Source organism: Gasterosteus aculeatus, chromosome 1, assembly GCF_964276395.1.
Source record: "Gasterosteus aculeatus chromosome 1, fGasAcu3.hap1.1, whole genome shotgun sequence".
Taxonomy (NCBI): Eukaryota; Metazoa; Chordata; class Actinopteri; order Perciformes; family Gasterosteidae; genus Gasterosteus; species Gasterosteus aculeatus.
In genome coordinates, this window is record NC_135688.1 from 675,001 (window position 1) to 702,969 (window position 27,969).

Consider the following 27,969-nt stretch of genomic DNA (forward strand, 5'->3'; position numbering starts at 1 on the left):
AGCTTTTAACGGTATATTTAACTTCACAGGCTAAACAATGTTGCTGGTGCAACCTCATATTTGTAAAATACTTTGTTATTTATTCAAACACAAATGTGTGTAACGTGTTTACATGTGCTATTTGGATAATGTATGTATGTAACCCTTTAAGATAATAATAAGCATTTACATTTAGAACAAACACCATAATACTAAAATAAAGATGAATACCTTCTATACAATATCTCTTCACAACGTATTCAGCATTACATTTCACACAGGTTGAGTGTAAAGTGCCACACACAGTAGTACTGCCCGTTGTACTGCCCGTTGTACTACCCGTTGTACTACCCGTTGTACTACCCGTTGTACTACCCGTTGTACTACCCGTTGTACTACCTGTGTATGCCGGAGCACTGGATGCACATGGTCACCCCCAGGTTGATGGAGGCCCAGCGGGGCTCCTCCTCCCCACAGTCACAGCACCGCTGGTTCCCGGGGCCCCCGAGGGCCACGGCCAGCGCCGCGGGCCTCTGGGCGGGGGAGGGGCCCGGGGACAGAGGCGGGGCCTCTCTGGGCTAAGCACAGGCAGGGGTTCAGTCAGTCTACCGAGGTGCAGATCAACAGTAACACGCGTGAAGAAGTCGACATGTAAAGGAACACGGTGCCTGTGAGCCGGCGTCTCCGTAGGCGAAGTCGATGCTTCCCTGCAGAGCGCCGAGCCAAGAGCGCTTCACGAGGTCCGAGTCCGCCTGCAGGGCGCAGCACCTGAGACACACACACATTTATCTACACACGCATACAGTGTGTGTGTGTGTGTACACGTGTGAGTCGTACTTCTTTATGGACAGCAGCTCCAGACAGAACCGGCGCTCCGTGTGCTCCGTGGACTTGACGGCACAAAGCCGGAGATCCTCAAACAGAACCAGAGGCTCCTCCTGCAGGAGAGACACCGCCTTTAGAACCACACCTCCCACACACACACACACACACACACACACACACACACACACACTGTTGTGTAGCGTGGGTCGGAGTCGTACCCTGGGAGACTTCCTGTACAGGAGCTGGTTGTCTCTGATGGAAAACCAGTATCTGAAATATCAAAGTTAACATTTAGCTCGCGTTGCTGTGAATGATATGATGCACACGCACACAATAACACACACAACACACAATAACACACACACAATAACACACACAATAGAGAGTAGGACAGTAGAGGCCAGTGTACCTCTTCCAGGTTTTGGGTTTCCTCCTGGAGCGTTTGAAGAGGAAACCTGAGATGATGGCGTCACTGTTTGGACACGGAGACACCGTCTGCTCTCCAGAGGCATCCTGAACACACACACACACACACACACGCACTAGTTATTAATTAAGCTGGATGTCTTTCCTTTCTGTTTCCAGTCTTTATGCTAAGCTAACGTGCTTCTGGTTCAGTGTAGTGAGCGGCTGAAGTCGCGTGGTTGTGTAGATGAAGTGCACTTGTTGTATCAGCGTTGTGTCATCAGGCCGTCACTGCTGCTCTAATCACAGTTGTGTCTATTTCATCATTTAATAAGTACTGTTCTTATGCTTCAGGCTTCCTGTGTTTTAAAGAGATATTCTATCCAATCAGATTCGGAAGGAGAGGAAGAGAAGGAGAGGAGAGGAGAAGGTGAGGAAAGAAGAGGAGAGGAGGAGAAGGTGAGGAGGAGGTGAGGAGAGGAGGAGAAGGTGAGGAGGAGAAGGTGAGGAGGAGGTGAGGAGAGGAAGAGAAGGAGAGGAGAGGAGGAGGTGAGGAAAGAAGAGGAGAGGAGGAGAAGGTGAGGAGGAGAAGGAGAAGGTGAGGAGAGGAGAGGAGGAGAAGGTGAGGAGGAGAAGGAGGAGAGGAGGAGAAGGAGAAGGAGAAGGTGAGGAGGAGAGGAGGAGAAGGTGAGGAGAGGAGGAGAAGGTGAGGAGGAGAGGGTGAGGAGGAGGGGAGGAGGAGGAGAGGAGAAGGTGAGGAGAGGAGGAGAAGGTGAGGAGGAGAAGGTGAGGAGGAGAGGGTGAGGAGGAGAGGGTGAGGAGGAGAAGGTGAGGAGGAGGTGAGGAGAGGAGGAGAAGGTGAGGAGGAGAAGGTGAGGAGGAGAAGGTGAGGAGGAGAAGGTGAGGAGGAGAAGGTGAGGAGGAGAGAAGGTGAGGAGGAGGGGAGAAGGAGAAGAGGAGAAGGTGAGGAGGAGAGCTCTTACCCTCTGCTGAACCAGCAGATGTTTGTTCTCCAGCTGTTTCCTCTGAGCTGCACATTCTGCTGACGACTGAGACAGCTGGAGGCAGAGGGGGGGGGGGGGGGGTCAGTGGTCATTGTTCAGATACAGTGGGTTAAACGGGGTCAGAGGTCAGGACCTGTGCTGCCATAGTCTTCATGGCGGGCTCCAGGTCCCTCAGGAGGTCGAACCCTTGGTGGAAGAAGGTGAACTGAGCGTGGACGAATGAGAACATCTGGAAACAGAAACAACGATGACTCAAGCGCTCGGATTGACCCGGCTTCCGTCTTTATGCTAAGCTAAGCTAACGCCTGACACATAAGCTTTATCTGAACAGCTCACTCTCAGAAGGAGACCACGCCCCGGAAGTAGAAGCACACTTCTAAAGCAACAACAACAACAACGGCACAGGTAAACAGCTGGAGAAGAACTCACTGAGTTTAAGATGTCCACTCTCTGCTGAGCCTTGAACGTGTTCAGCTGAAACAAGTGAAGGAAAGGTCACATATAAGCCCCCCGTGGTGTGTGTGTGTGTGTGTGTGTGTGTGTACCTGCAGACAGTAGTCCAGGGCGAAGTGCTGGTAACATTTGCGCGTGGCGAGCAGCAGGTGACTCGCCCGCTCCGCCTCACCGGCTTTGTGCCGAGACACCTGAGCGCTTTTCACCGCCGCCGTCTCCAGGTCCTCTCCGATCCGGACAAACTCCCTCCTGGTCTCCACCAGCTGGGGCAGGAACCTCGGAGATGATGCACCATCCTCATCATCACCACCATCACCCACACATTGTGCGTGTGTGTGTGTGTGTGTGTGTGTGTGTGTGCTGGACCTACTGTGTGCACAGGTTGGTGAGCTGCTGGCCGATGGCTCTCTGAGTCTGATCAAACAACATCTGAGGACAGAAGACGGAGAGACTTCATTGAGCATTGAGGGTCTGGTCCACTGTGAAGTTCTCTTTTGAAGAGTTGCTTCTTCGGGTCCCTCATGACAGGAATCTAGAGGTCCCTGTTTCTGTCACGCTGTCATGTCTGTTTCTCTTATTCCATCACTCAGCCCATGAACACTAGCAGAGTGGACGTGATGAAGAGAGGAGATCCAGGAGGACCTGCAGAAACCTGACGGGGCCTCTGGTCTGGTTGCTTTCCAACAGGTACCTTTACACTCTACAAACCTCCTTGCTAAATAGATGCGTTTTAGGGTTTGTGAGTCGGTAAGAACCAACTCAAGTCATTAGGACCCTGGACCAGAAGCTCAGGGCTCAGTACAGGAATAGAAAATTACAGTTTTATTTTTCATGTTTAATATTAATTAAAACCAGGCTGAGAATAGAACCCAGTACACAGGAAACAGGGTGTGTGTGTGCGCTCACGCTGTGGAAGCTGACCACCTCCTGAAGGCCCTGGTTGAACTGGCTCAGACAGTTCTGAGGACATAGAAACCGGATGTCAGCGAGAAACACTTCACAATAAAATAATGTAAACAATCAGCAGAGCGAGGGTTCAGAGATCGATAACATTATTGGGACACATCCCGGAATAACTTTTCACTGCCGTTTCCATCTAAAGTTGACAAACGCCATTTCAAACAACATTAAATAAAGAATAAATTCAAATGAATTTGATTACGAGGATTAGCATTAGCATTAGCTAGCTCCGTACTGTGATGACGTCGTCCGTCTTGTTGTGCGCGGAGAGTTCAGCCAGGCCGGTGAGGAACAGCTGATTGGCTGCATTGTACGCTTGCCCCGCCTCCACCATCTTCCCGCACAGCTTCATCACCTGATTGGTCAGAGACACAGAAGATGGACCAATGAGATCTCTTTGCAGGTCTGACGGTGCGGGAACGGTTTCAGCCACACATGTACCGAAGAGTTACAGTACTGTCTCCTGGAGTACTGTAGAGTAGAAGTACTAGTAGTAGTTCTAGTAAAACCATATAAGTGGTAGCAGTAACAGTGTTAGTACTAACGGTAGTAAGTAATAGTAATAGTAAAAGTAATAGTATTTCCAGTAGTAATAGTAACAGTTGTAGAGGTAAACTGTCCGTAGTAATAGCAGTTACGTTAGGAGTAAAAGTATTTGTACCTTTTCCAGTTGTGTCTCCAGCACAGAAACATCTGCCTCGAACAGCTCGAGCTTCAGTCTGAACAAAATAAATGAAACATCATCAGGGTTTCTGCGCATGCGCGGCTTGGCGATGCTAAGGTGTGTGTGTGTGTGTGTGTGTGTGTGTGTGTGTACTTACCTGAAGTGAGGAGAGTCTCTGACACACTCCTCGAAGTCCAGCAGCGAGTCCATGTGGTCTTCAGGTAATGTCACCGAGTCTCACTGTGGATGAAGGTGATCAACTCCTCTTCACAGCGGCCGTTAGCCTGTTAGCATAGCGTTAGCCTGTTGGCTCCATTGCCATTCCTCGTATTTAACTCGGTACTCAGCCAGCGGGAAACGGCCGATTCGATCGTTTCAGACCGATCGATCGGACATCGCGCACCCGCACTCGGTTGTCACGCACGTCGGGTAAAGTTTGCAGCGCAACAGCTGTTCGTGCATCCTGCAAGATGCGAATCTTCAGCGCGGCTCAGCTCATGAATGTTAATGAGGTGACGCGTCCTGATGACGACATAACGGAAGTTCACCTCCGCAAGTATAATAAATAATCAGTAAAACAAAATAATTACAATGTTTATTTAACATTTAACATTTAACATAATAATTGAACAGTACAACGTGATGAGAATGGTTCTTAAAATGTATTTAATTCAACGAAATAATTAGGATGTTTCTTAAAATAATGTATTTAGAAACGTTCTCATAATGCCTGTGCGGGTGTTTTCTTACAGCACCAGGGGTCCGTTTCAAGAAGCAGGTTCAGTGTAAACTCAAGAGTTTGTTCACCCTGAGATGAGGGAAACTCGGCTTGTTCCACAAAGGGGGGTAACTAAAGCTCAGGCTCCGTCACCATGGTAACTAAAGCTCAGGCTCCGTCACCATGGTAACTAAAGCTCAGGCTCCGTCACCATGGTAACTAAAGCTGAAGATATATTGTCATTTCCAGATGACTACTTGTTTGAACGCTATCGTTTTTCTTCACAGTCCATCAAATATGTCCATGACCTCACGCGTCCTCATGGAAGTAACGTCCCCCATCGTGGACGTGCTCTCACATCCGAGCACATTCTTTGTGTAGTATTACGTCTTTTCCTTTACAACATTATAATATCAGTAAAGCTGCTGCCTGCAGAGCCGTGAGAAACGTCTTTTAAACCTTTTTGTTCCCTGGACACAAACCAGTGAGACATTAAAGAGGAGTTCTACAGGACAAGCCTGTGTGTAGTGCATTCTAACAAACAGTTTCCACTGGGAAACGTATGAATTATGATTAGTGTCTGCATTAAATATTAACTGACAACACTATATTGGAACGAACAGCAATTTTCTCCGTTTCTCTGTCTTTTCTTTCTAATTACGGGTTCATACTCGTCGTACGCTTGCATTAATATTTGCACCTCAATAGGGGTGAAGAACGGAAATGACAAATGACTTTGTACTAGCTTTTCACAATTGAATTGATTAAGGGAAAGCCACAAAATTCTAATAATTAGGAAAAAGATTGTATTTCTTTTGATAATAGTAGTTTTAATATTGTTTTACAAGCTAGTGTGAGTCGGTTCAGTATGTAGAACACCGAGACACGCTGAGCAGCAGGTAACACTTTACTTTAATAGACACACTTAAAGAGTAAAACGATCACTGAGCTTTCATCAATAAGTCACTTCTACAGCCGAGACGAAGGGAAGCGTTTTATTGGAAAACGTGTGTGTGTGTGTGTGTGTGTGTGTGTGTGTGTGTGTGTGTGTGTGTGTGTGTGTTCAGAAGCTGATGGAAAGCAGGATCACAGTGACGTTGTCGGCACAGCCCCTCCTCACCGCCTCACTAGCCAATCGCTGGCACGCAGCTTCAGACCGCACCTCCTCCTCCGTCAGCCCCGGCTTCTGCTCCACAGTCGCCTCCTGCAGGGGGAGGAAGTGAGGACTGAACGCACTGACAACGGCAGCACAGAGATACAAACAACTACGTTACAGACTATTGACCATATATTACAACTTGTGCTCTATGGGTAGTTATTAAAGAGTTCCCATGATGCTTTGGGTTTCACTATTAATAGTATGCTGAATGATGTGTACTGATACACAATCACCGTCTAAGGAAACCCTTTTAATAAACATCCACATGATAAACATGAAGGTGTAACGAACATGAAATGTAGTGAAGTAAATCTGACCTGCAGGATGTGAAGCACGAACTTAACGGCTTCCTCAGCAGAAAAGACTTTGAAGAGCCCGTCACAGGCCAGCAGGATGAACCTGTGGGGCGAGGACACGCGTCAGCACGGAGCGGTTCACACTATGACTGCGAGCGGCGCGGCGTGCTCTTGCCTGTCATTGGCTGTGAGCTGACACCTCTTGGTGTCGGGCGATGAAATGACTCCACATCGTTTGTACTGACCGTCTCCGATGGACCGAGACACCTCGAGGACCCCCAGCACCCGGCCGTCCCTGAATCAGGGACAGGAGAAGACCACACCACCCAGTTCACAATCGTACCCAGACATTAAAGTCCAGCGTTTCATTTTCAGATCAGGGTGTTTTTTAACCAGATGAAGGAGTTTAGTCATCAGAGCGACAGGCTAAGCTAACGTTGACACATCTCCACTGGGCTGCTGTGAACCACGATACCCCAGGAAGGTTCCCATGATGCTTCAGCGCATCACAAACTCCTCTTTGATTTATGCGACGATGTTTTTGGATTCCATCTCCTAAATGTGAGATGTTTGCTTCTAGAAGTCAATGATGAGAGTGTGTTTGGATGAGACTGTTCTCATGTGTGATCACCTCCCCAGTAAGTGATGATATACAATATAACCCTGACCCCCCCCAGCGTACCGGACGGTGCCTCCCGCCCTCTGGATCCTCCTCCTCTCCTCGTAGATGGTCGGGTTGTGTTCTGTGCTGAGCGGCAGAGTCAGCGACCTCCTCCCTCCGCCCGCTGCCGCCGCCTCCATCCGACAGAGCACCGCCTAGAGACACAGACACTCCTTGAGGTCACAGACCGGCTGCCCCGGGGGACGGTAGGGGACAAAGACTTTACCCTGCTGTCCCCCAGGTTGGCCACGTACACGGTGTCGTCCACCGCCAGAACGCAGGTTGCCGTGGAGCCGTCCTTCCACGCCGGCTTCCTGTTGAGAGAGAGAGAAGAGCTCAAACACCCTGGAAGAGGAGCTATGCTCCAGCCAGCTGCCCCGAGGCCTCCTCCCAACGCTTACTGGCTGGACGCCGTCCTCAGAAAGTCTTCATCCGTCTGCCGGAACGTGTCCAGGAGACATCTCTTGATCAGCACGTCCATGTTCCCCGTTAGCCCTGAAGGAGACGCAGCGTTGTTCAGTTCCTACAGATCATCTCAGACCTCCACATAGAGGCCGTCCTCCTCCACAGGTGGGTGTTAAAATGTTTGTATTAATAAACTGACTCAAAAAGTTCTTGTAGAGTTAAAAGAGTAGAAGTATTAAGTAGCACTGGAAGGAAGCATGAAGACCGAAGGTCTTTAACAAGGAGGACTGTCCCTTTAAGAACTCACCGCTTGGGAACTTGTTGGCCAGAATGTGGTGGAGATGCTCGGCGGCGAATCGGGAGGCCCGAGCTCCTCCGTGACCGTCGAACACGGCGAAGTAGGACACGCGAGACCTGCGGGACACAGAGGACAGGTCAGGAACCCGCCTCCCCCGATGACCACTTCCTGTCGGGGGACTTACGCTGGACTGGGCCGAGCGTTCAGGTAGCTGCTCATGTCGGGCAGCAGGACGTGAGCGTCCTGCATCTCATCCCGCTCGCCGCGGCGCGCCGCCACGTAGCCCTTCAGCACAGGGAGGCCTGGTCGACAACACACATGTCAGTCCCTAAACGCATCATCTCTGCACCTAGGTTCTACTCTGACCTTCGCTGAGGGGAAATAAAAACAAGCATTGTGGTGGAACAGCTGAAAACCTTCTTTACAAACTCTCTTGACCTCCCCTTCCTCCTCAGTGTCCTCTCTCCTCCGCTTCAACCTCTTCTTCTCCTCCTCATCTTCCTCCTCTTCTTCTTCTGTGGTGGCCTGTGGTCGAGCTGTGGTCGCTGAGGAAACTCGACCTGAGGAGGAAACACAGCAAATTCCAGCTGATGAGTTTGAGTAGCAACAAAAAACAACGTTATTGTTTTTTAAAAAACATTTCACAGATTTACACATCTGCAGATGAATGGATGATTATTGTAGATAATTAATTAGAGCATCGGTCTGGCACAGGGCACAATACGTATCTTGCCTTGGATTCTCCTTTTTACTTTTACCTGTTTGTGTATTCATATATTTAGTAGCAGCATTTCTTATCTACTATTGGACCAATCACAGCGCTGGACACGCCCCTCTCACTGCTGGTGTGGGGAATAGACAACGTTACATCATTAATGTTAAAAACACAGTCAATTAGGTTTTTGATGTAACGTAAAGACCGGCGCATGCGTCGTTGCGTCGACGCACTCTTTTCAATTCATGGCTCCAAAAGTCTTGCGTGTGTTGCTGAGAAGTTCACCGCCAGAACAACAGGCGGAGTGACGTGTTTTTTCTTGAAGACGACCTAGAGAGTTAATGGCGGCTTGTATAAGCGCTCATATTTGCGCATTTTTTCCGACAAAAGTTCTTAAATCTGCTCCGTTCTCTCTTAAACATTATTCATTTTAATAATGGCGGTATCGGGCTATGAAAGCGGAAATGTGAGACTCCGTAAAGGACGTAGTCAGCGGACCAATCACAGCCTGGTGCGCTGCGGGAGGTTTACGTCGCTTGCGTCACTTTCGACGCAAGCCTAGAAAAATGTCTCGACACACGCAAGGACGCGTGAAAAGGCACGCAAGGGACACGCAAGGGGGGGTCTTGCGTCTGCGTCGCTCTGAAAACGCAGAATCATAAACTAGGCTTTAGTTCGCGATTAGTTGTGAGAATTGTAAAGCAAAGAGTCTTTATTTTGGCTAAAGGACGCTAAATACAGATAGTTACATGTAATTACCGTTACCATCAGCTTACTGGTTTGACGTCAGCTAATGTTAATGGTCAATGCAGCCGTGTGGATGTCAGACTCATGTTTCCATCATCAGTACCAATGTCATTTAACGGGGAGTTTGTCCGGACTCACCGGATGTTTGCCTCGGTTCCGGCAGGTCGTCGAAGAGATCCATTCCGCTGAGCTAGCTCCAGTGTTAGCCAAAGAGCTAACTCTCCACCGCTAACGTTAGCTACCTGCACCTGTACGGCACAGCGGCCGCTTGTAAGATACCAGCTGGTGGTTAAAGAAATTCACATTGTTATAAAAAATATGCTGTTTAGCGAGTTACTATCTTCCAAATGCGACAAACGTTGGTCGTTTATCTCCTGAATGAAATCGAGTTTAGCTCCTGTCACTAGCATCAAGTTAGCTTCAACCAGAGCCGTTGGTCATGATAATTTCCGGCCAGACCACCTTCAAAATAAAAGCTCCCTCTGGAATACAAGGATTGGAACGTCTAAACACACAGTAACAAAGTCAATTTACTCAACTACTGCATTCATTACAATTACTTTTACTTTACTCCAATACATTTCAGAGATAAATACTCAAATTACACTCACTCGTCACTTTGTCACTTGTTCGCTAGTGCACTTTATTTTTTAAATATTTTTAATTTTTAACTAACTTTATTCTCTTATTTTATACTAACCCATAGCATTAGCATTTCATTTTATTTCATTTTATTTTATCACTTGTGCACTGCTGTCTTGTTGTCTATTGTTACACTGTCTACTGTCACGCACCAACCGCCAAGACATTACATTACATCACATGTCATTTATTTGACTCTTTTATCCAAAGCGACTTACAATAAGTGCATTCAACCATAGGGTACAAACTCAGAAGACAAATTCCTTGTATGTATGAAATATTTTGGCAATACATGTTTCCTGATTCCTGATTCCTGAAATGTATTACTGGATTTATTTGAGGTAATTTGCAGTTTTCAGAGTTTAGGAAATACACAATAAACAATCTAATGCTATTGTTAAATCAGGCCTTATTTGTCCCCACTGGGGAATTTAAAGAAATATCAATCAAAAGTATGTTGAGTAATTTATCAAACCTAAAAATTATAATAACATAATAAATTTAGAAGAGCTCCACAATTATCAGTTGCAACATTAAAGTTGAAAACAAACTGGAATAATTTGAAAATAATGTTTTATTCCAAAAGCATTCAATCTACAAGTCAGTTAAAAGCTGATTAAAAAAACTAATCAGCAGCTAATCATTGATCCGCTTTGTTAAAAACACACAAAATAAAACACCATGGTCTTCGTGGATCCTGCTTTCTAGCTGCTACGGCAACCCGCTCACCTTCCACGTGAACCCGCTCACACAAACGCAACGGGAAAAGCTCCCATTGTAAAAAATAATGCTTTCATTTTACAAAAATAGAATGAAAAACTAAACGTTATAAAAATCTGCGCAGGTCCAGACGATGATGATGAAGTCCATTAATTCTCAGGTCAGAGTTCACCCGGTGAGTCCGATGACGTTGAGATGACGTCGTTCAGGCCTTGGCGTCCAGCATCTCCAGCAGCAGTTTGTGCAGCGGGACGCGGCGGCGGTGCAGCCGCAGGAAGGCCTCCACGGCGCGGCCGGCCGTCTGCCGCAGCAGCGGGAGGCTCATGAGCAGCCGGCCGGCCCGCTGCGGCTCGGCGCGGGACGCCGCGTGGTCCTGCAGCGCCTCGTGGAGCCCGTCCTGGAACCTCTGCACCGAGTCGGGGCAGTCCACCGGGTCCGCGTCTGGGGGGGATACGTCATGTTTAAAACATCAAATATGATGTATTTATAAGAAGAGTCGGGGTTATCATGATTATATTTTAGAGATCAGGCAGATTAATAAACACTGGAATTTCTCCCTTTCATGATACTTTATACTCTATAATTTATATAATTATATCATTGATCAAAAGTAAAATACGAACAAACAAAATAAAATGAAACCAACACGTACAAAATCAGCACAGAGTTGCTTTCCTTCATTAAATGTGATTAATAAAAGTAAGAATAAATAAACACTTTTAAACATACGTATATATGTTCTTTAATTATTTCGTCATTTTGTAAAATGTTTACTAAAAAGATTGAAACAAACCACGTTGAGTCCAATTAATAATAGTTATTAGGTTTTATTTACGATAAAGATTTTATAACTGAAAGGATTTTTTACCCGTTGTTGTTCTTTCCTAATTGCTATTGAAGCGTTTGTGTTTATTTATGCTTCTTAACAACTGTAACTGGTCCAGTGGTGAGTAAAGCTGCTCCATGAACACACAATCAGTAACAACATGTGTTCTATTCCTGTAACGCAGCACGTTGTTGCTTCCTGCTGGCTTCATCTGCACGTGTATCTTTGGATAGTACACTTCTATACTCTTTAGACGAACGTGTTATTGTACTTCATGGTAGTTCTAAGTATTTGTTTCTGTCGTAAACGTTAAAATCTCTATTAATGTTTCCTCTCCAGTGCAGAGACTCAACGTCAAAATAAAAGCCCGAGGAAAGAGACTCAACGTCAAAATAAAAGCCCGAGGAGAGGTCAGGGAAAGGTCAAGGGCAGTCTTTGGGTGTTTGTACACACACACACTCACACACAGACACACACTCATCATATTCTATTGTGCGAAGTATTGATGTTGAAACAGTTAATGGGCTGAGTAGAAAAACTAAGACACACACACACACACACACACACACACACACACACACACACACACACACACACACACACACACACTCGCTGTGTCCTCCAGCAGACAGTTGGCAGTTTATAGATCCAGAACCGAGTCTATCAATACTCTTTATTGATCTGAGGCTCAGACAGTGGGAGAGAGACCAGACTTCAGCTGGAAGTGTCCCATCATGCACTGCTTCAGCAGGAGCGTTTTAATGCACTCTATTGATCAGCTGTTATCACACTGCTGTCCTCTCCCTTAGCACGTTAGCATCAACAACAACAACAACAACTGACTAACAAGGGCCGCCCCGTTGACCTCCACCAACACCTCTGTACTTCTACTACAGGAAGCGTATATTCTTTGTGTACTTCTACTACAGGAAGTGTATATTCTTTGTGTACTTTTACTACAGTAAGCGTATATTCTTTGTGTACTTTTAATGCTGGTGCTTTTACTACAGGAGTACTTTTACTGCTGGTAGACTACATGAAGCTGATGATACTCGTGTACTTTTACTGCTGGTAGACTACATGAAGCTGATGATACTCGTGTACTTTTACTGCTGGTAGACTACATGAAGCTGATGATACTCGTGTACTTTTACTGCTGGTCGACTACATGAAGCTGATGATACTCGTGTACTTTTACTGCTGGTCGACTACATGAAGCTGATGATACTCGTGTACTTTTACTGCTGGTCGACTACATGAAGCTGATGATACTCGTGTACTTTTACTGCTGGTCGACTACATGAAGCTGATGATACTCGTGTACTTTTACTGCTGGTAGCCTACATGAAGCTGATGATACTCGTGTACTTTTACTGCTGGTAGCCTACATGAAGCTTAGAACACGTGTTTTGTGTAAATACTTTCCGTCCCATTGAAACAGAAACAACCACTTAGCTCGGCTGCTGATCGATATCAATAAGCCTCCCCTGGGATCAATAAGCCTCCTCGGTGTGAATCAATACCAGCCTCTGTCTCGGGGGCCACTCTTTGGTCCGGAGGCCTCACAGCTGCTGCTCCTCTAAACGTGTCATTCGTAAAGTCTCCCCGTCTGAACACAGTATACTCACTACAAAAGTATAGACTACACCTCTGGTCAGAAGTACAACATGTACCTCTGAGGTAGGACAGTAAAAGTACAATCTGTCCCCCTGAGATAAAGTAGTATAAAGTAGCAGAAAAGAACCCCGGACGTGTACTTGTGTTGCCTACTTGCGTACCAGAGTTGGCGAGCGCCACGGCCTTCAGCGTCACCGCCTCCTCGGCGCTCAGGTGCACCGCCCGGTATTTATCGGTCAGGTGACGCAGCGCGTCGTGCAGGTCGGCCAATCCTGCGGCTCGACACTGGGCCTCGTCCAGCCGCAGGTTCCTGGCGAACACGAGTTCCCTCCCCTTTGCCTCCTGCGACCGCCAGGCCACGCCCACCAGCAGGGCCTCCATCCAACCGCTCTGCAGCAGCGCCATCTGGTCGACCAATGAGAGCCCAGAGAACCCTGAGAGGGGCGGGGCAGAGAAGGGTTCCGCCGTCTTCAGTAAATGTGTGAATTACTTCAAATATCCTCACTAAGAAATGAAAGAAGATGAAGTGACTGAGGAAGAATCGGTCTCCGTGAGGCCTTCAGGGGACCCGGGTTACCTGGGATCTGCTTGGCCCAGCCAATCAGAACCAGCAGCTCCCGGTTCAGGAGGTCACACAGAGTCAGAAGGTTCCGCAGGCTGCCGTCGTCGGTGGAGTCGTCCTGATTGGCGTCCAGGGGGGCGGGCTCTGTCAGCAGCAACTGGGAGACTATCTTGTTTCCTAAAAGACAAGCGATGAATAAAAAGACGGGAGGGGGGGTGGAGTTTGAGGGGGCGGAGCTTCTGGCGTGAACTCACTGCTGCCGACGGCGACGCCGTACGGAGCTTTAGCGTAAAAACCAGGCCCCGCCTCCAGCCGCCGCTTGTACTTCTGTCGACCTCCTCTCACTCGGTCCATGCGCACTCCTGCAGACGCACAAAACACACAAAACACACAAACGACACGGCCGTAAAGTTAGCGGGGGCTTTGGACAAGGAGCATCTTTGTGGTTTTATGTTTTGTTTCGGTCTTTAAACTCGCTCTGTAGCTTTGTAGTGAGGCTACGCGGCACTGCAAAGGATCATGGGAAGTCCCCGTGCCAGACGTACCCTCCCTCAGCATCCCGGCTTGGAGACATTTGTGGAAGCGACAGGCCTGACAGGCTTTCCTCCGCCGCTTGGTGATCTCACACTGGCTCACCAGGGGGCAGCTGTAGTCGATGTTGCCTTGGTAACCACAGACAGGAAGGGCAATGACATCACAGCCTCACCATGCGCAGTCGGCGAAGTGAGAACGCTTTTCTTTGTCAGGACAGACTCGATCAGTCGATCCCGATCGTGCGCGTGGAGCTGCTCCTCTGGTGCAGCAGCTGATTCACACACTAATCAATACTGCTGCCTATTGATCGCGCCGCCTCCCTAATCCCCGGTATTGATCGCCGCGCCCTCACCCTGTATGGTCCTCTTGAAGAAGGCCTTGCAGGCCTCGCAGGACGCCACGCCGTAGTGATACCCGGAGGCGAAGTCCCCGCACACCAGGCACAGCCTCCTGGGCCCCGCGGCACCCATGGGCGTCAGGTAGTCGCCCCTCAGGATGGAGTCCACCTGCAGAAAGCACACGAGTCTCGAGTTTCTATTGAACAAACGGGCACTTTTGCTGGGGACTATTTTCTGCGGCGGATGTGTACACATGAACCTTTGCTCACCTGGGCTGAAAAGGAATCGGGGGAAAAGCCCAGCGAGGCCGCGGCGCTGCCGCCGACGCTTCCTCCGCTGGAAGTAGATCCGGTCGGGGAGTTGGGCTCCGGCGCTCCACGGAGGGGGCTGTAGGAGGACGAGGAGGAGGAAGAGGAGGCCGGGCTGGGGAGGAGGAAGGCCCGGTGTGAGGGGTCGGCGGGGGAGGATTCGGGCAAGGAGGCCGAAGACTGAGCTTCATCAGCCGGGGAGGAAGAGGAGGCGTCCGGGAGGCTGAGGAAGAAGAGTGTGGGATGAAATTGATGAAGTTCACTGATCAGCTGATTGAGTATCGGAACACTGGAGAAAAGATTTTCAGAATAAAAGTCACTTGCTGCTTGTTGTGTCGTTTCTAATGCTCCTAAGTAAGCGCCTTTATACTCCACCACAGGGGGCGCTGCTGGAATATACATCGCTCTTCACAACTCACACCTTTTACTTATCAAGTAAAAGTACACAGTGTAGAAATACTTTCTCAAAGTAACAGCAGTTTAAGTGTATCACGCAGAGTAATATTTAATGTCTGTTTGTGATGTTCAGAGTAACTTCTTTTTAAGCACTTCAAAATAGAACTACAAACATGTTGTAAAACATTTATATTTAAAATATGAGAAATCATGTTTATACATCCACATACTTCTGTGGAAAGTAATAAATTACATTAACTAGTACTTTACTCAAATACAATTCAGAGGTACTTGTCCTTAATCATCCTCATTTTCTGCTACTTTATACTTTAACTCGACATCTAAGGGCAAAATATTATACTTTGACTTCATAATAAAGCTTCAGTAATTTTATGAATCAAATCATCAATATCTAGTTACGTTAATCGTTAATATATTACTCCACATACAGGATACTTTTGGTACATTTGCTGATTATTCTTATACTTCTGCTTTGTGGTATCGCGTTCCTTCAAGGTTCTCGTTCCAAAACTCCTACTAATGTAAAAGTACTTCATAGTACTACTGAAACTCCATTTAAAACCCCCAAAACATGAATAAAAAAATAGGATTTAGTTTCTCACCGATGTGGACTGATGCAGTGAAAGTCTATCAGGCAGAAGTCCTTCAGCTCCATCCTGAACCTGATCTACCAGAACCAGACCAGAACTAGATCCGGACCAGAAACCAGAACCAGCACGGTTGGACCCAACAGAGTGTAGAGTCAGAGGTGCGTTCACACGCTCAGATTCCGGTCGTAAAATCGGGTTCTGTGAGGGGACTGGTTGTAGAATGTGTTTCGTCTGATATTTATCAGTCTTATCTGAGGGGGCGGAGCCCGGAGGATCAGCCAATCAGCACGCAGCATCGCCTTCTTCTTCTATCATCTCTATTGATTAGGCCAGTGACAGAAGTAGGCCACGTCTGAAGATCCTCAAAGCTAATTTCAAACACTTAATATTGTAATCAATAAAAATAAACCTCAATCTACAAACAGTCTGTAGAAGAAAAGGACATATTTCAGGTTAACAGCCTTGTTCTCATGCTACTGATTATAGAACGGCAAACATGCTTCTGCAGTTAAGCAAACACAAAGACAAATTAGAAAATAAAATTGATGAATAAATATATAATAATTAAAAAATAATAATGAATTTTGAAAAAAAAGAGAAAGCCAAAGACACATAAATTATATGTGTAACCTCACTTTCTCAAATTCATCTCAAACCATTCAGTCAGTCAATCAATATGTTTCCAGTCAGTAGACTGATCAATAAGCCCCGCCCCTACACAGCCACGATCCAATCAGAGCAGACGTGTCAGTGTGGCCGTTTCAGCTTTAGCATTCAGTCATTTGCTCAGTTCACAGAATCATATTTCTAAAGGGAATTGTGTGTAAAATATTATGAGTTTAGAAATGAGATGATGAGAGAGCTGAGGACCAACACACACACACACATACACACACACACACACACACACACACACCCTGTGTGCAGCATGATGCAACAACCCAACACACACACTGAGTCCTCATCTCACGCTCAGACTTCCATGCAGCTCAGTTTCATCTCCATCTGTGTTTCAGAAGAGCTACATAACTACACCTGTGTGCCTCTCTCTCTATTATAATATGCATTCATGTGAGTGTGTGTGTGTGTGTGTGTGTGTGTGTGAGATAAGGCTACCTGCACTGAAAGGGAGAGCTGATATTCCGCTGCCTCACAGTTTCCTTCTCTTTGCTGGGTAATCTCATTAATGCTGCCTGTGTGTGTGTGTGTGTGTGTGTGTGTGTGTGTGTGTGTGTGTGTGTGTGTGGATTAGCCTACATTCCGTGGTTAGAGACCTGGATCTACATGAACCCTGCAGGCATTAAGGTGAAGGAGCAGGTGGAGGATCAGAGGCGATTAGCACCTGTCACCTGAAGTGACTCATCACATGCTAGCTGCTTAGCAACGCGCTAGATTACCAGCGGTGGAATGTAACGAGATATATTTTGAATTTTTAACTCCACTATACTTCAGAGGTACATTTTGCTTTTACTGTACTTAATCTTAGAGGTACTGTACATGTTTGATATGTTATTGTAGTATATCTCAGGTACACGTTGTACTACACCTCAGAAATACAAATTTGACCTTATACTGTAGTAATAATACTTCAGATCCTCACTATTCAGACAAATAACCCAATAACTCAAACAACAGAAAAGTTTCAATAAAAGTGTGTGCAAATATATTTTCATCTCTTGTCATACAAACAACAATGATAAGAAAAGTGAATCAATCATAAAAATGAAAAGAAAGCAGGAACAAATTACCAGGCGCTCTTACAGTATACAGTGAATATAAATCAAACTTTACTACGTCACACAGTTTATGATAAAAACAAACAAACAGCTGCGATCCTTTAGGAAACAACAGGAATGTGAAGTATCATCTACACATTATGACTGAATGCAGCCGCCACTGCTGAAGACATTCAGTGTTCATAAAGGTTTATCAGCCAATCACATCAGAGCAAAGCCGACCCTCCAAAGTACAAATTATAACCTCAACTTGTTATTGAAATGGAGACTTGGTGACGGACTATTTTTGACCTGTTTGGTGCTTTAGTGCGTGTCTGCGCCTGCGATTGAATCCAACATAAAGAAAGTGTGTATATGGTGACGCAGGTACAACAGTGAGTCATTGGTGAGTTTTAATGGAGATCAATGGCCCTGAGGAGGAAAATAAATTCAACCTGCCAAAGACGATGATGGTCCATTTCTACACGGCCATCATGGAGTCCATCCTCTGCTCCTCCATCAGCGTCTGGTACGCTGCAGCCACAGCCAAGGACAAGGGCAGGCTGCAGCGTGTCCTCCGCTCTGCAGAGAGGCTGATCGGCTGCAACCTGCCGTCCCTGCAGGACTTGTTCGCTTCCAGGTCTCTGAAGCAGCTAAAAAGATGGTAGCCGACCCCTCTCACCCCGACAAAACCTGTTAGTGCCCCTTCCATCTGCAGGAGGCTGAGGTCCATCAGGACTAAGACCTCATCAACAGAGCCGGTCCCCCACTGACTGACTCTGTTTAAGACATTTTGAAATACTTGTGTGTATAGTATTTGTATCTGTTTGGCTGTGTGCTGTATATATTTTATTTGGGTTTTTTATTCTTTTATATTCAAATGTAAATTATTCTCTTTTGTTCCTGGTATGTCCGACCCACCGTGACAATTTCCTTGTGTGTCCCACATACTTTACAAACAAATGTTTCTGATTCTAATTCTGATTGTGATAATAAACCAGTAAACATTAACAGCTGAAATGCCATAATAATGTTCTTTAATAGGGAGTAAACTGGTGTAGCTGGTGTAGCTGGTGTAGCGGGTGTAGCGGGTGTAGCGGGTGTAGTTGGTGTAGCTGGTGTAGCGGGTGTAGCTGGTGTAGCTGGTGTAGCGGGTGTAGCTGGTGTTCCTGGTGTAGCTGGTGTAGCGGGTGTAGCGGGTGTAGCGGGTGTAGCTGGTGTAGCTGGTGTAGCGGGTGTAGCTGGTGTTCCTGGTGTAGCTGGTGTAGCTGGTGTAGCGGGTGTAGCGGGTGTAGCGGGTGTAGTTGGTGTAGCTGGTGTAGCGGGTGTAGCTGGTGTAGCTGGTGTAGCGGGTGTAGCTGGTGTTCCTGGTGTAGCTGGTGTAGCGGGTGTAGCGGGTGTAGCGGGTGTAGCTGGTGTAGCTGGTGTAGCGGGTGTAGCTGGTGTTCCTGGTGTAGCTGGTGTAGCTGGTGTAGCGGGTGTAGCGGGTGTAGCGGGTGTAGCTGGTGTTCCTGGTGTAGCTGGTGTAGCGGGTGTAGCTGGTGTTCCTGGTGTAGCGGGTGTAGCTGGTGCCCAGTGTAGCCTTTCCCAGTTTAGTGCACAGTATTTTAGGTCACGTTAAGTGTCAGATCTGGATCTAAAGCCGCTTTAGGGTCGTCTATTGTAGCCCAGTCTCCATGGCTGAGTCCGGTCCGGTCCGGTCCGGTTCGGTCCGGTCCGGTCCGGTAGAGTTCATGCAGCCACGCAGTGGTTGGGCCTGCGGGACATGATGTAACCCCTCCTGCAGACGCACCGGAACGAACCAGCTGTGTTCACACAGCGAGCGTTCACACAGGGGAAGTCCAGCAGGACGGAGGCCTCACACTCATTAAGGTCTGCAGACACACACACACACAGACACACAGACACACACAGACACACACACACGCACACAGACACACACACACACACACACGCACACACACAGACACACACACGCACACAGACACACACACACGCACACAGACACACACACACACACACACACACACACACGCACACACACACAGACACACACACACACACGCACACACAGACACACACACACGCACACACACACACACGCACACACACACACACACACAGGAGAAGTGTGAATGTCAGGTTGCCACAGAGGTCCGATGTGGGTTGGTTAGTTATTTCATCGGTAAGTTACCAGCTAAACTAGCTTAGGCCAACCGGTCGCTAGTTAGCAAGTAAGTAAGTTTTTTTCACACTAAAGAGTCCAAATCCAAAATCAGTCAGATATCAGTAATACATGAGTACACATGTGTACTTGTTTGTGTACTTGTGTGTGTACTTGTGTGTGTACTGGTTATCTGGTACCTGTGCACGTCATGGAGGTCGTGTCCAGCCCGTATCCTTGGTAACAGTCACAGGTGTAACCCTCGGCAACGCGAATACACCGTCCGTTCTCACAGCCGTGCAGTATCCCACAATCCTCTGCTGCATTCAGGCCCACGTACGACTCGTAGCGTCCTGACAGCAGGAGGAGGAGGAGGAGGAGGAGGAAGAGGAGGAGGAGGAAGAGGAGGAAGAGGAGCAGGAGGAAGAGGAGCAGGAGGAGGAGGAGGAAGAGGAGGGGGAGGAGGAAAAGAAGAAGAACTCATTCATGAACTCTGAGCATCTCTCCTGGAGGAGGAGAATAGACAATAGGAGGTCATTTCATTCCCACAATAATAAATAATATCTACTCTCATAGAGCCTCCTCGGTGCTCCTGCTCTCCTCTCAGTGAAGGGGGGGAATGGGGGGGCCTGCCTCCACCCCCCCTCCTCCTCCTCCCCCTCCTCCTGCTCCACCCGGTACGGAGCTCCGGGCAGCGGTGCCAGGCTGATGGGAGGCCCGTCCCGTCGGGAGGGGGGGGGGGGACGAGCTCCAAACGCCCTCTCAGCCCGCGGGTCGGGGGGAGGACGGAAGGACGGGGGCCTGGGGAGGGAACGGAGGGGGTGGGGGTTTAAATAAGCTCTTATACTTCAAAGTAAAACTTTAGATTCAATCAAAACACAAATGGAGGCATTAATGATCACATATAATTAGATGTGACCTCACCTGAACTCTGGCCCCTGATAGGCTCCCTCCGGCAGCCCGAAAGAGACCGGCGTCCTCCCTCTGAAGACCGGGCTGCTGCCCCCTGCTGGGGAGTAGTCGTCATAGTCAGGAGCCACAGCAGGAGGGAAGGAGTCAGGACTGTAGGGAGGGAAGTAGGGAGGAGCTGAGGAGACAAGTGAAGAGGAGACGATCAGAGAGGAGGAGAAAGGAAGATGGTTGAATGAAAGGGACAAAAAGAGGAGAGACAAGGAGGCTCACCAACAAGGAAAGGAAACAATGAGAGGAGACGAGAGGAGAGGAAGCAGGCAGAAGCAGACAAGGAGAGGAAACAAGTAGCTGAACTCAAGACAAGAGAAATACAGAAATATGTGATAACAATATCATATAATAAACATAAAAACGCTGTAGTCACATGACTCTCTGGCTCCTCCTCGTCCTCCTGGTCCAAAGTCTGAGAAGCTCTCTGGAAACAGAGGGGGAAGGACGGAGGTGCAGAGGGAGGCGTAGTCATCTGCAGGTGGAGAGAGGACCAGAGGGGGTCAGGACTGTGTGTCATAGTGTGTGTGTGTGTGAGTGTGTGTGAGTGTGTGCGTGCTGGGAGGGGGTACCGGAGTCGGTGGGGGGGCAGAGGGCGCACTCCATGCCCCAGCCCTCCCCGTACAGACAGCAGCAGTCCGTGAAGGTGACCTGAGCCCCCAGGAGAGGACTCTGACACACCAGGTCCGCTGTGACGTGCTGCCAGCAGAGGGACAGGTTCTCGTCTGGGGGGTCAGATACATCACTTTACCTCAGTGTAGAAATACTACACACAAGTAACATTCCTGCATTCAGTACCAAAAGCATCAGCATCCAAATGTACGTCTAGTAATATTTCATATAGGATGAAGGGATGGAGGTAGCATACGGACGCTAACTTAGCTTAGCATGGACAATGTAAACGTTAGAGCTAGCAGGAGCAGCAGGAGGAGGAGGAGCAGGAGCAGGGGGAGGAGTCTTACCCCCGGGCAGGTGGGAGGAGTTGACACAGTGTCGCTGTGTGTCGTCCAGCTGCAGAGGAGGAGCACAGCTGCAGTAATACGAGCCCACGGTGTTCACACAGGCTCCGCCCACACAGCTCTCCTCCTCGCACTCATCGTGATCTGACACACGACAACCGTTACTCATTGTTATTCACTATCCCGTCTAACTCATTAAGACACGAAGCACAGTGTGTGTCCGTATGGATCCGTGCGTGCGTTGTGCGTACCGACACACTCCAGCAGCGTGTTGTTGTACACGTATCCACTGGGGCAGTAGCAGTTGTATCCGGGGATGTTGTTGACACACACGCCGTTCTTACAAACCTCTGGATGGAAGCGCTTACACTCGTCCACATCTGGAGCTCACATGGTCAGATATTACAGGTTATCTCCGGGAAAGGGTTGCCGTGGTTACCAACCACTACACATAAATGTCCAGAGTTCTGATACTTTAGCTGGGAAATGTAGCAATAGGATGAATTCATAATTAATATGATTGATTTGAATTGACCAATAACGTTTCATGTTTTAATAAACACCAGTTCATGTTGTTTAAAGAAACTAGTACAAAAGTACAACGGCAGCTGAGGTACAAGTACCTGAGTAAACGTGTACTTGTACCTGTGTAGCTGAAGGCTCCTGGTCCCGTGGTGACGTATCCTCTCCCACTGGGACACAGAGAAGGGAAGTGGACTGAAAGACACAGAGACACTTTAAAGAGACACTTTAAAGAGACACTTCAAAGAGACACACAGAGACACTTTAAAGAGACACACAGAGACACTTTAAAGAGACACACAGAGACACTTTAAAGAGACACACAGAGACACTTATACATCCATATTTTTTCGGTGTAATTTTTTTCTTCCAAAAATCGACGGAAATAATAATCAGCGTCAAGAAGGAAACTTAATATTTATTATTAAAACATGAACATTGTCTGTTTCCTCATTAAACCACAGCCTGCCTTCTGTGGTTTAATGAGGAGGAAACGGGAGGAGAAGAGGAGAGAAGACAGAGGGAAACGGGAGGAGAGGAGGAGAGAAGAGAGAGGGAAACGGGAGGAGAGGAGGAGAGAAGATAGAGGGAAACGGGAGGAGAGGAGGAGAGAAGAGAGAGGGAAACGGGAAGAGAGGAGGAGAGAAGACAGAGGGAAACGGGAGGAGAGGAGGAGAGAAGAGAGAGGGAAACGGGAGGAGAGGAGGAGAGAAGAGAGAGGGAAACGGGAGGAGAGGAGGAGAGAAGATAGAGGGAAACGGGAGGAGAGGAGGAGAGAAGACAGAGGGAAACGGGAAGAGAGGAGGAGAGAAGACAGAGGGAAACGGGAGGAGAGGAGGAGAGAAGAGAGAGGGAAACGGGAGGAGAGGAGGAAAGAAGAGAGGGAAACGGGAAGAGAGGAGGAGAGAAGAGAGAGGGAAACGGGACGAGAGGAGGAGAGAAGAGAGGGAAACGGGAGGAGAGGAGGAGAGAAGAGAGAGGGAAACGGGAGGAGAGGAGGAGAGAAGAGAGAGGGAAACGGGAGGAGAGGAGGAGAGAAGACAGAGGGAAATGGGAGGAGAGGAGGAGAGAAGAGAGAGGGAAACGGGAGGAGAAGAGGAAAGAAGAGAGGGAAACGGGAAGAGAGGAGGAGAGAAGACAGAGGGAAACGGGAGGAGAGGAGGAGAGAAGAGAGAGGGAAACGGGAGGAGAGGAGGAAAGAAGAGAGGGAAACGGGAAGAGAGGAGGAGAGAAGACAGAGGGAAACGGGAGGAGAGGAGGAGAGAAGAGAGAGGGAAACGGGAGGAGAGGAGGAGAGAAGAGAGAGGGAAACGGGAGGAGAGAGAGGGAAACAGGAGGAGAGGAGGAAAGAAGAGAGGGAAACGGGAAGAGAGGAGGAGAGAAGACAGAGGGAAACGGGAGGAGAGGAGGAGAGAAGAGAGAGGGAAACGGGACGAGAGGAGGAGAGAAGAGAGAGGGAAACGGGAGGAGAGGAGGAGAGAAGAGAGAGGGAAACGGGACGAGAGGAGGAGAGAAGAGAGGGAAACAGGACGAGAGGAGGAGAGAAGAGAGAGGGAAACGGGAGGAGAGGAGGAGAGAAGAGAGAGGGAAACGGGAGGAGAGGAGGAGAGAAGACAGAGGGAAATGGGAGGAGAGGAGGAGAGAAGAGAGAGGGAAACGGGACGAGAGGAGGAGAGAAGAGAGAGGGAAACGGGAGGAGAGGAGGAGAGAAGACAGAGGGAAATGGGAGGAGAGGAGGAGAGAAGAGAGAGGGAAACGGGAGGAGAGGAGGAGAGAAGACAGAGGGAAACGGGAGGAGAGGAGGAGAGAAGAGAGAGGGAAATGGGAGGAGAGGAGGAGAGAAGAGAGAGGGAAACGGGAGGAGAGGAGGAGAGAAGACAGAGGGAAACGGGAGGAGAGGAGGAAACGGGACAGAATAAAAGGAGGAAGCAAGAGAGGAGAAGAAACAACGTGAGTAATGGTTCCACTCAGCATCTCAACCCGTGGTGTCACGGGTGGAGGTCAAAGGTCACTGGCTTCCTGTCTCACCTGAGTCCGTGGGCGGGCAGCCGTGGTACTGGCAGCCCAGCCCCCAGCCCTCCCCCACGGTGCAGCAGCACTCCTGCTGGGAGGTGTTGGTGGCCAGCAGGCTGCAGGTCCCCGCCTCCGCCAGGTTGTAGTAGCACTCCCTCAGCTCGCCAGGGCGCGCCGCCGGGAGGGGGGGCAGCAGGGGAGGCGCCCCGCCCACGCTGAGATGGAAAGAGGAGGAGCCAGAGAGCCTCTCTGCTGCTGGAGGAGAAACGGGATAAAATAATCTTAAATTCATGAAACATGAGCTTATTTCAGTACTCTGGTAAAACATTGTGTACATTGTGTAGGTTGTAGTTGTTCGTACCCTGCTGGTCCGTGTTGACGCAGCGCCGGCTGCTGGTATCGAACTCGTGACCCCGGTGGTCACATTCACACATGAAGGAACCCTCCACGTTCTCACAGCGGGCCGAACCGCACACCTCGGGCCGAGACACGCACTCGTCCTCGTCTGCACGGAGACAGACAGCCGGCTTTAACACAAACCTACGTTACCCACAATGCACCTCTCCATGGTCTACGTGCTGGCGTGCTGGAGGCGGAGACGTACCCTCACAAGTCGCCCCACCGTCGGCCGAGGTGAAGCCCTGGTCACACACACACAGGAAGGTCCCCACCAGGTTCTGACAGGAGGCGTGATGTCCACACTGCGTCTGATTGGAGCACTCGTTAAGGTCTGAGGAGCCGAGAGAGTACTGGTTACCGGAGTACTAGTACCACACAGAGAGTACTGGTTACCAGAGTACTAGTACCACACTGAGAGAGTACTGGTTACCAGAGTACTAGTACCACACAGAGAGAGTACTGGTTACCAGAGTACTAGTACAACACAGAGTACTAGTACCACACAGAGAGTACTGGTTACCAGAGTACTAGTACAACACAGAGAGTACTGGTTACCAGAGTACTAGTACCACACAGAGAGTACTGGTTACAAGAGTACTAGTACAACACAGAGAGAGTACTGGTTACCAGAGTACTAGTACAACACAGAGTACTAGTACCACACAGAGAGTACTGGTTACCAGAGTACTAGTACAACACAGAGAGTACTGGTTACCAGAGTACTAGTACCACACAGAGAGTACTGGTTACAAGAGTACTAGTACAACACAGAGAGAGTACTGGTTACCAGAGTACTAGTACAACACAGAGTACTAGTACCACACAGAGAGTACTGGTTACCAGAGTACTAGTACAACACAGAGAGAGTACTGGTTACCAGAGTACTAGTACAACACAGAGTACTAGTACCACACAGAGAGAGTACTGGTTACCAGAGTACTAGTACAACACAGAGAGTACTGGTTACCAGAGTACTAGTACCACACAGAGAGTACTGGTTACCAGAGTACTAGTACAACACAGAGTACTAGTCCCACACAGAGAGAGTACTGGTTACCAGAGTACTAGTACCACACAGAGAGTACTGGTTACCAGAGTACTAGTACAACACATAGAGAGTACTGGTTAGCAGAGTACTAGTACCACACAGAGAGTACTGGTTACCAGAGTACTAGTACAACACATAGAGTACTGGTTACAAGAGTACTAGTACAACACATAGAGAGTACTGGTTACCAGAGTACTAGTACCACACAGAGAGTACTGGTTACCAGAGTACTAGTACAACACAGAGAGTACTGGTTACAAGAGTACTAGTACAACACATAGAGAGTACTGGTTACCAGAGTACTAGTACCACACTGTGAGAGTACTGGTTACCAGAGTACTAGTACCACACAGAGAGTACTGGTTACCAGAGTACTAGTACAACACAGAGAGAGTACTGGTTACCAGAGTACTAGTACCACACTGTGAGAGTACTGGTTACCAGAGTACTAGTACCACACAGAGAGTACTGGTTACCAGAGTACTAGTACCACACAGAGAGTACTGGTTACCAGAGTACTAGTACAACACAGAGAGTACTGGTTACAAGAGTACTAGTACAACACATAGAGAGTACTGGTTACCAGAGTACTAGTACAACACATAGAGAGTACTGGTTACCAGAGTACTAGTACCACACTGTGAGAGTACTGGTTACCAGAGTACTAGTACCACACAGAGAGAGTACTGGTTACCAGAGTACTAGTACCACACAGAGAGTACTGGTTACCAGATTACTAGTACCACACTGTGAGAGTACTGGTTACCAGAGTACTAGTACCACACAGAGAGAGTACTGGTTACCAGATTACTAGTACAACACAGAGAGTACTGGTTACCAGAGTACTAGTACCACACAGAGAGAGTACTGGTTACCAGAGTACCACACCATGAGAGTACTCGTTACCAGAGTACTAGTACCACACTGTGAGAGTACTTGTTACCAGAGTACTAGTACCACACTGTGAGAGTACTGGTTACCAGAGTACTAGTACCACACTGTGAGACTACTCGTTACTGGAGTACCACACCATGAGAGTACTGGTTACCAGAGTACTAGTACAACACAGAGAGTACTGGTTACCAGAGTACTAGTACCACACCATGAGAGTACTCGTTACCAGAGTACTAGTACCACACTGTGAGAGTACTGGTTACCAGAGTACTAGTACCACACTGTGAGACTACTCGTTACTGGAGTACCACACCATGAGAGTACTGGTTACCAGAGTACTAGTACCACACAGAGAGAGTACCGGTTACCAGAGTACTAGTACCATGAGGTACTGCATGTGGAGCCAGACTCACCCTCACAGCCACCGGTCGGGGTCACCTGGTAACCCGGCTGACAGGAAGTGATGCAGCGGTATGAGCCAATCGTATTCTCACATTGCTGTGACATCTCGCACACCGAGCCGCCGTGTTGGACGCACTCGTCAACATCTGAGGGACGGAGACAGATCACAGGGTGTTAGTTGTCTTCTGTAAAGCTCGGTTGAGTCAACAAACAGGGTCTGAGGATCATGACACCTGGTGGGCGGGGCTTAGGATGAAGGGCGCCTCCTCATGGAGGGAGAAGTGTGTCCCGTGGGAGGTGACGTAGAAACCCATTTGGACAGCGAGATGGTGACTTTTTGGTTTATTTCTTTTGTTTGTTTTTATTTTGGCCACGTGTTCCTGTTACTGTAGTGTTGTTTCCACTGCTAAGAACGACACATTTGCACCACCTCCACCTACGACTACGCCATCGTTTTGTGTTCAGCAAAGACTCCGTCAGTCGCTCATTGATTTAAAACTATTAAGAGCCACATGTGTTATTAGCAACATGTAAAGTACTACAAGTAGCTCATTTGATATTTTCATACTAATACCTTACTAATACCTTTAAGCAGAGTAAATGACGGTTTTTCTACTTTTACCTCAGTAGGGTTTCTGATGTACTATTTGAGATTTAAAGTAAAAGTACACAGTAGTAGAAGGTGGAAATAATCAAATTAAGAACCTGAAAATTGTTCTTACAGTACTTAAATTTAGAATCAGATTTAACCATTGAGAGTGTGTGTGTGTGTGTGTGTGTGTGTGTGTGTGTGTGTGTGTGTGTGTACCGAGGCAGGCGGTCCTCTCTGGGTTGGAGGTGAAGCCGGTCTCACATTGGCACTGGAAGGAGCCTTCAGTGTTCACACAGCGGCCGTCAACGCACAAACCCGCCTCCACACACTCGTCCACATCTACACACACACACACACACACACACACACACACACACACACACACACATACACACACACACACACACACACACACACACACACACACGTATACACACATGGTGAGGTCAGGTCAGAAA

The 27,969-nt window shown here is 48.2% G+C and overlaps 4 protein-coding genes across 16 annotated transcripts in view; all 4 read right to left on the minus strand.

Annotated features, from left to right (window-relative positions):
* The window catches only part of LOC120815679 (arf-GAP with coiled-coil, ANK repeat and PH domain-containing protein 2), an 8,495-nt gene extending 3,670 nt beyond the window's left edge, over positions 1–4,825 (minus strand). The window contains exons 1-14 of the mRNA XM_078105770.1: positions 4,448–4,825; positions 4,288–4,345; positions 3,862–3,981; positions 3,573–3,626; positions 3,037–3,095; positions 2,759–2,942; positions 2,643–2,687; positions 2,347–2,442; positions 2,193–2,267; positions 1,214–1,317; positions 1,023–1,074; positions 817–917; positions 648–747; positions 379–557 (exon numbers count right to left, since the gene is read on the minus strand). Of these exons, the coding sequence (XP_077961896.1) occupies positions 379–557; positions 648–747; positions 817–917; positions 1,023–1,074; positions 1,214–1,317; positions 2,193–2,267; positions 2,347–2,442; positions 2,643–2,687; positions 2,759–2,942; positions 3,037–3,095; positions 3,573–3,626; positions 3,862–3,981; positions 4,288–4,345; positions 4,448–4,500 (1,280 nt within the window). The 5' untranslated portion in view covers positions 4,501–4,825. The remainder of the gene's footprint in view (positions 1–378; positions 558–647; positions 748–816; positions 918–1,022; positions 1,075–1,213; positions 1,318–2,192; positions 2,268–2,346; positions 2,443–2,642; positions 2,688–2,758; positions 2,943–3,036; positions 3,096–3,572; positions 3,627–3,861; positions 3,982–4,287; positions 4,346–4,447) is intronic.
* A 1,164-nt stretch (positions 4,826–5,989) lies between these two features.
* On the minus strand, positions 5,990–9,800 carry ilkap (integrin-linked kinase-associated serine/threonine phosphatase). 8 transcript variants are annotated; one of them, XM_040170539.2, is made up of 10 exons: positions 9,428–9,800; positions 8,244–8,387; positions 8,012–8,129; positions 7,837–7,943; positions 7,526–7,619; positions 7,351–7,438; positions 7,146–7,279; positions 6,639–6,758; positions 6,485–6,566; positions 5,990–6,212 (listed from the first exon to the last, which is right to left on the minus strand). In XM_040170539.2, exons 1-10 carry the CDS (start codon positions 9,468–9,470, stop codon positions 6,072–6,074), a joined length of 1,071 nt encoding a protein of 356 aa, XP_040026473.2. In that variant the 5' UTR covers positions 9,471–9,800; the 3' UTR covers positions 5,990–6,071. The 8 variants fall into 8 exon arrangements, with proteins under 8 accessions (XP_040026473.2, XP_077961981.1, XP_077961938.1 ...); XM_078105855.1 differs by having other exon boundaries at positions 6,709–6,758; positions 8,253–8,387; positions 9,428–9,752; XM_078105812.1 differs by having other exon boundaries at positions 5,990–6,243; positions 6,709–6,758; positions 8,253–8,387; positions 9,428–9,752.
* A 297-nt stretch (positions 9,801–10,097) lies between these two features.
* esrrd (estrogen-related receptor delta) lies at positions 10,098–16,140 on the minus strand. 4 transcript variants are annotated; one of them, XM_040187752.2, is made up of 8 exons: positions 15,856–16,140; positions 14,798–15,059; positions 14,543–14,696; positions 14,202–14,318; positions 13,911–14,018; positions 13,672–13,833; positions 13,256–13,528; positions 10,098–11,092 (listed from the first exon to the last, which is right to left on the minus strand). In XM_040187752.2, the coding sequence occupies exons 1-8, from the start codon at positions 15,906–15,908 to the stop codon at positions 10,857–10,859; spliced, it is 1,365 nt and encodes a 454-aa protein (XP_040043686.1). In that variant the 5' UTR covers positions 15,909–16,140; the 3' UTR covers positions 10,098–10,856. The 4 variants fall into 4 exon arrangements, with proteins under 4 accessions (XP_040043686.1, XP_077961907.1, XP_040043681.1 ...); XM_078105781.1 differs by lacking the exon at positions 14,202–14,318; XM_040187747.2 differs by lacking the exon at positions 15,856–16,140 and having other exon boundaries at positions 14,798–15,518.
* Positions 16,141–17,483: 1,343 nt separating this feature from the next.
* LOC120814186 (latent-transforming growth factor beta-binding protein 4) overlaps positions 17,484–27,969 on the minus strand; it is a 36,500-nt gene continuing 26,014 nt past the window's right edge. For 2 of the 3 annotated variants that reach the window (XM_078105758.1, XM_078105753.1), the window contains 14 exons: positions 27,728–27,850; positions 26,931–27,065; positions 24,781–24,906; positions 24,538–24,681; positions 24,192–24,431; positions 22,287–22,358; positions 21,893–22,021; positions 21,645–21,785; positions 21,255–21,407; positions 21,059–21,157; positions 20,647–20,809; positions 20,291–20,523; positions 19,923–20,075; positions 17,484–19,432 (listed from right to left, as the gene is read on the minus strand). In XM_078105758.1, the coding sequence (XP_077961884.1) occupies positions 19,290–19,432; positions 19,923–20,075; positions 20,291–20,523; positions 20,647–20,809; positions 21,059–21,157; positions 21,255–21,407; positions 21,645–21,785; positions 21,893–22,021; positions 22,287–22,358; positions 24,192–24,431; positions 24,538–24,681; positions 24,781–24,906; positions 26,931–27,065; positions 27,728–27,850 (2,054 nt within the window). In that variant the 3' untranslated portion in view covers positions 17,484–19,289. The remainder of the gene's footprint in view (positions 19,433–19,922; positions 20,076–20,290; positions 20,524–20,646; positions 20,810–21,058; positions 21,158–21,254; positions 21,408–21,644; positions 21,786–21,892; positions 22,022–22,286; positions 22,359–24,191; positions 24,432–24,537; positions 24,682–24,780; positions 24,907–26,930; positions 27,066–27,727; positions 27,851–27,969) is intronic. The other variant, XM_078105755.1, reaches the window with a different exon arrangement.

Coding starts and splice junctions, on each gene's coding strand:
- ilkap (XM_040170539.2), bottom strand. CDS start 9,470: ATGGATCTCTTCGACGACCTGCCGGAACCGAGGCAAACATCCG. Junction 7,944..8,011: donor AACGCTCGGCCCAGTCCAGC/GTAAGTCCCCCG, acceptor TGTGTCCCGCAG/GTCTCGCGTGTCCTACTTCG. Junction 7,280..7,350: donor CCAACCTGGGGGACAGCAGG/GTAAAGTCTTTG, acceptor CTGTGTCTCTAG/GCGGTGCTCTGTCGGATGGA.
- esrrd (XM_040187747.2), bottom strand. CDS start 15,238: ATGTATATTCCAGCAGCGCCCCCTGTGGTGGAGTATAAAGGCGCTTAC. Junction 14,319..14,542: donor CTTCAAGAGGACCATACAGG/GTGAGGGCGCGG, acceptor GTGGTTACCAAG/GCAACATCGACTACAGCTGC. Junction 11,093..13,255: donor CGTGGCGCTCGCCAACTCTG/GTACGCAAGTAG, acceptor TATCCCCCCCAG/ACGCGGACCCGGTGGACTGC.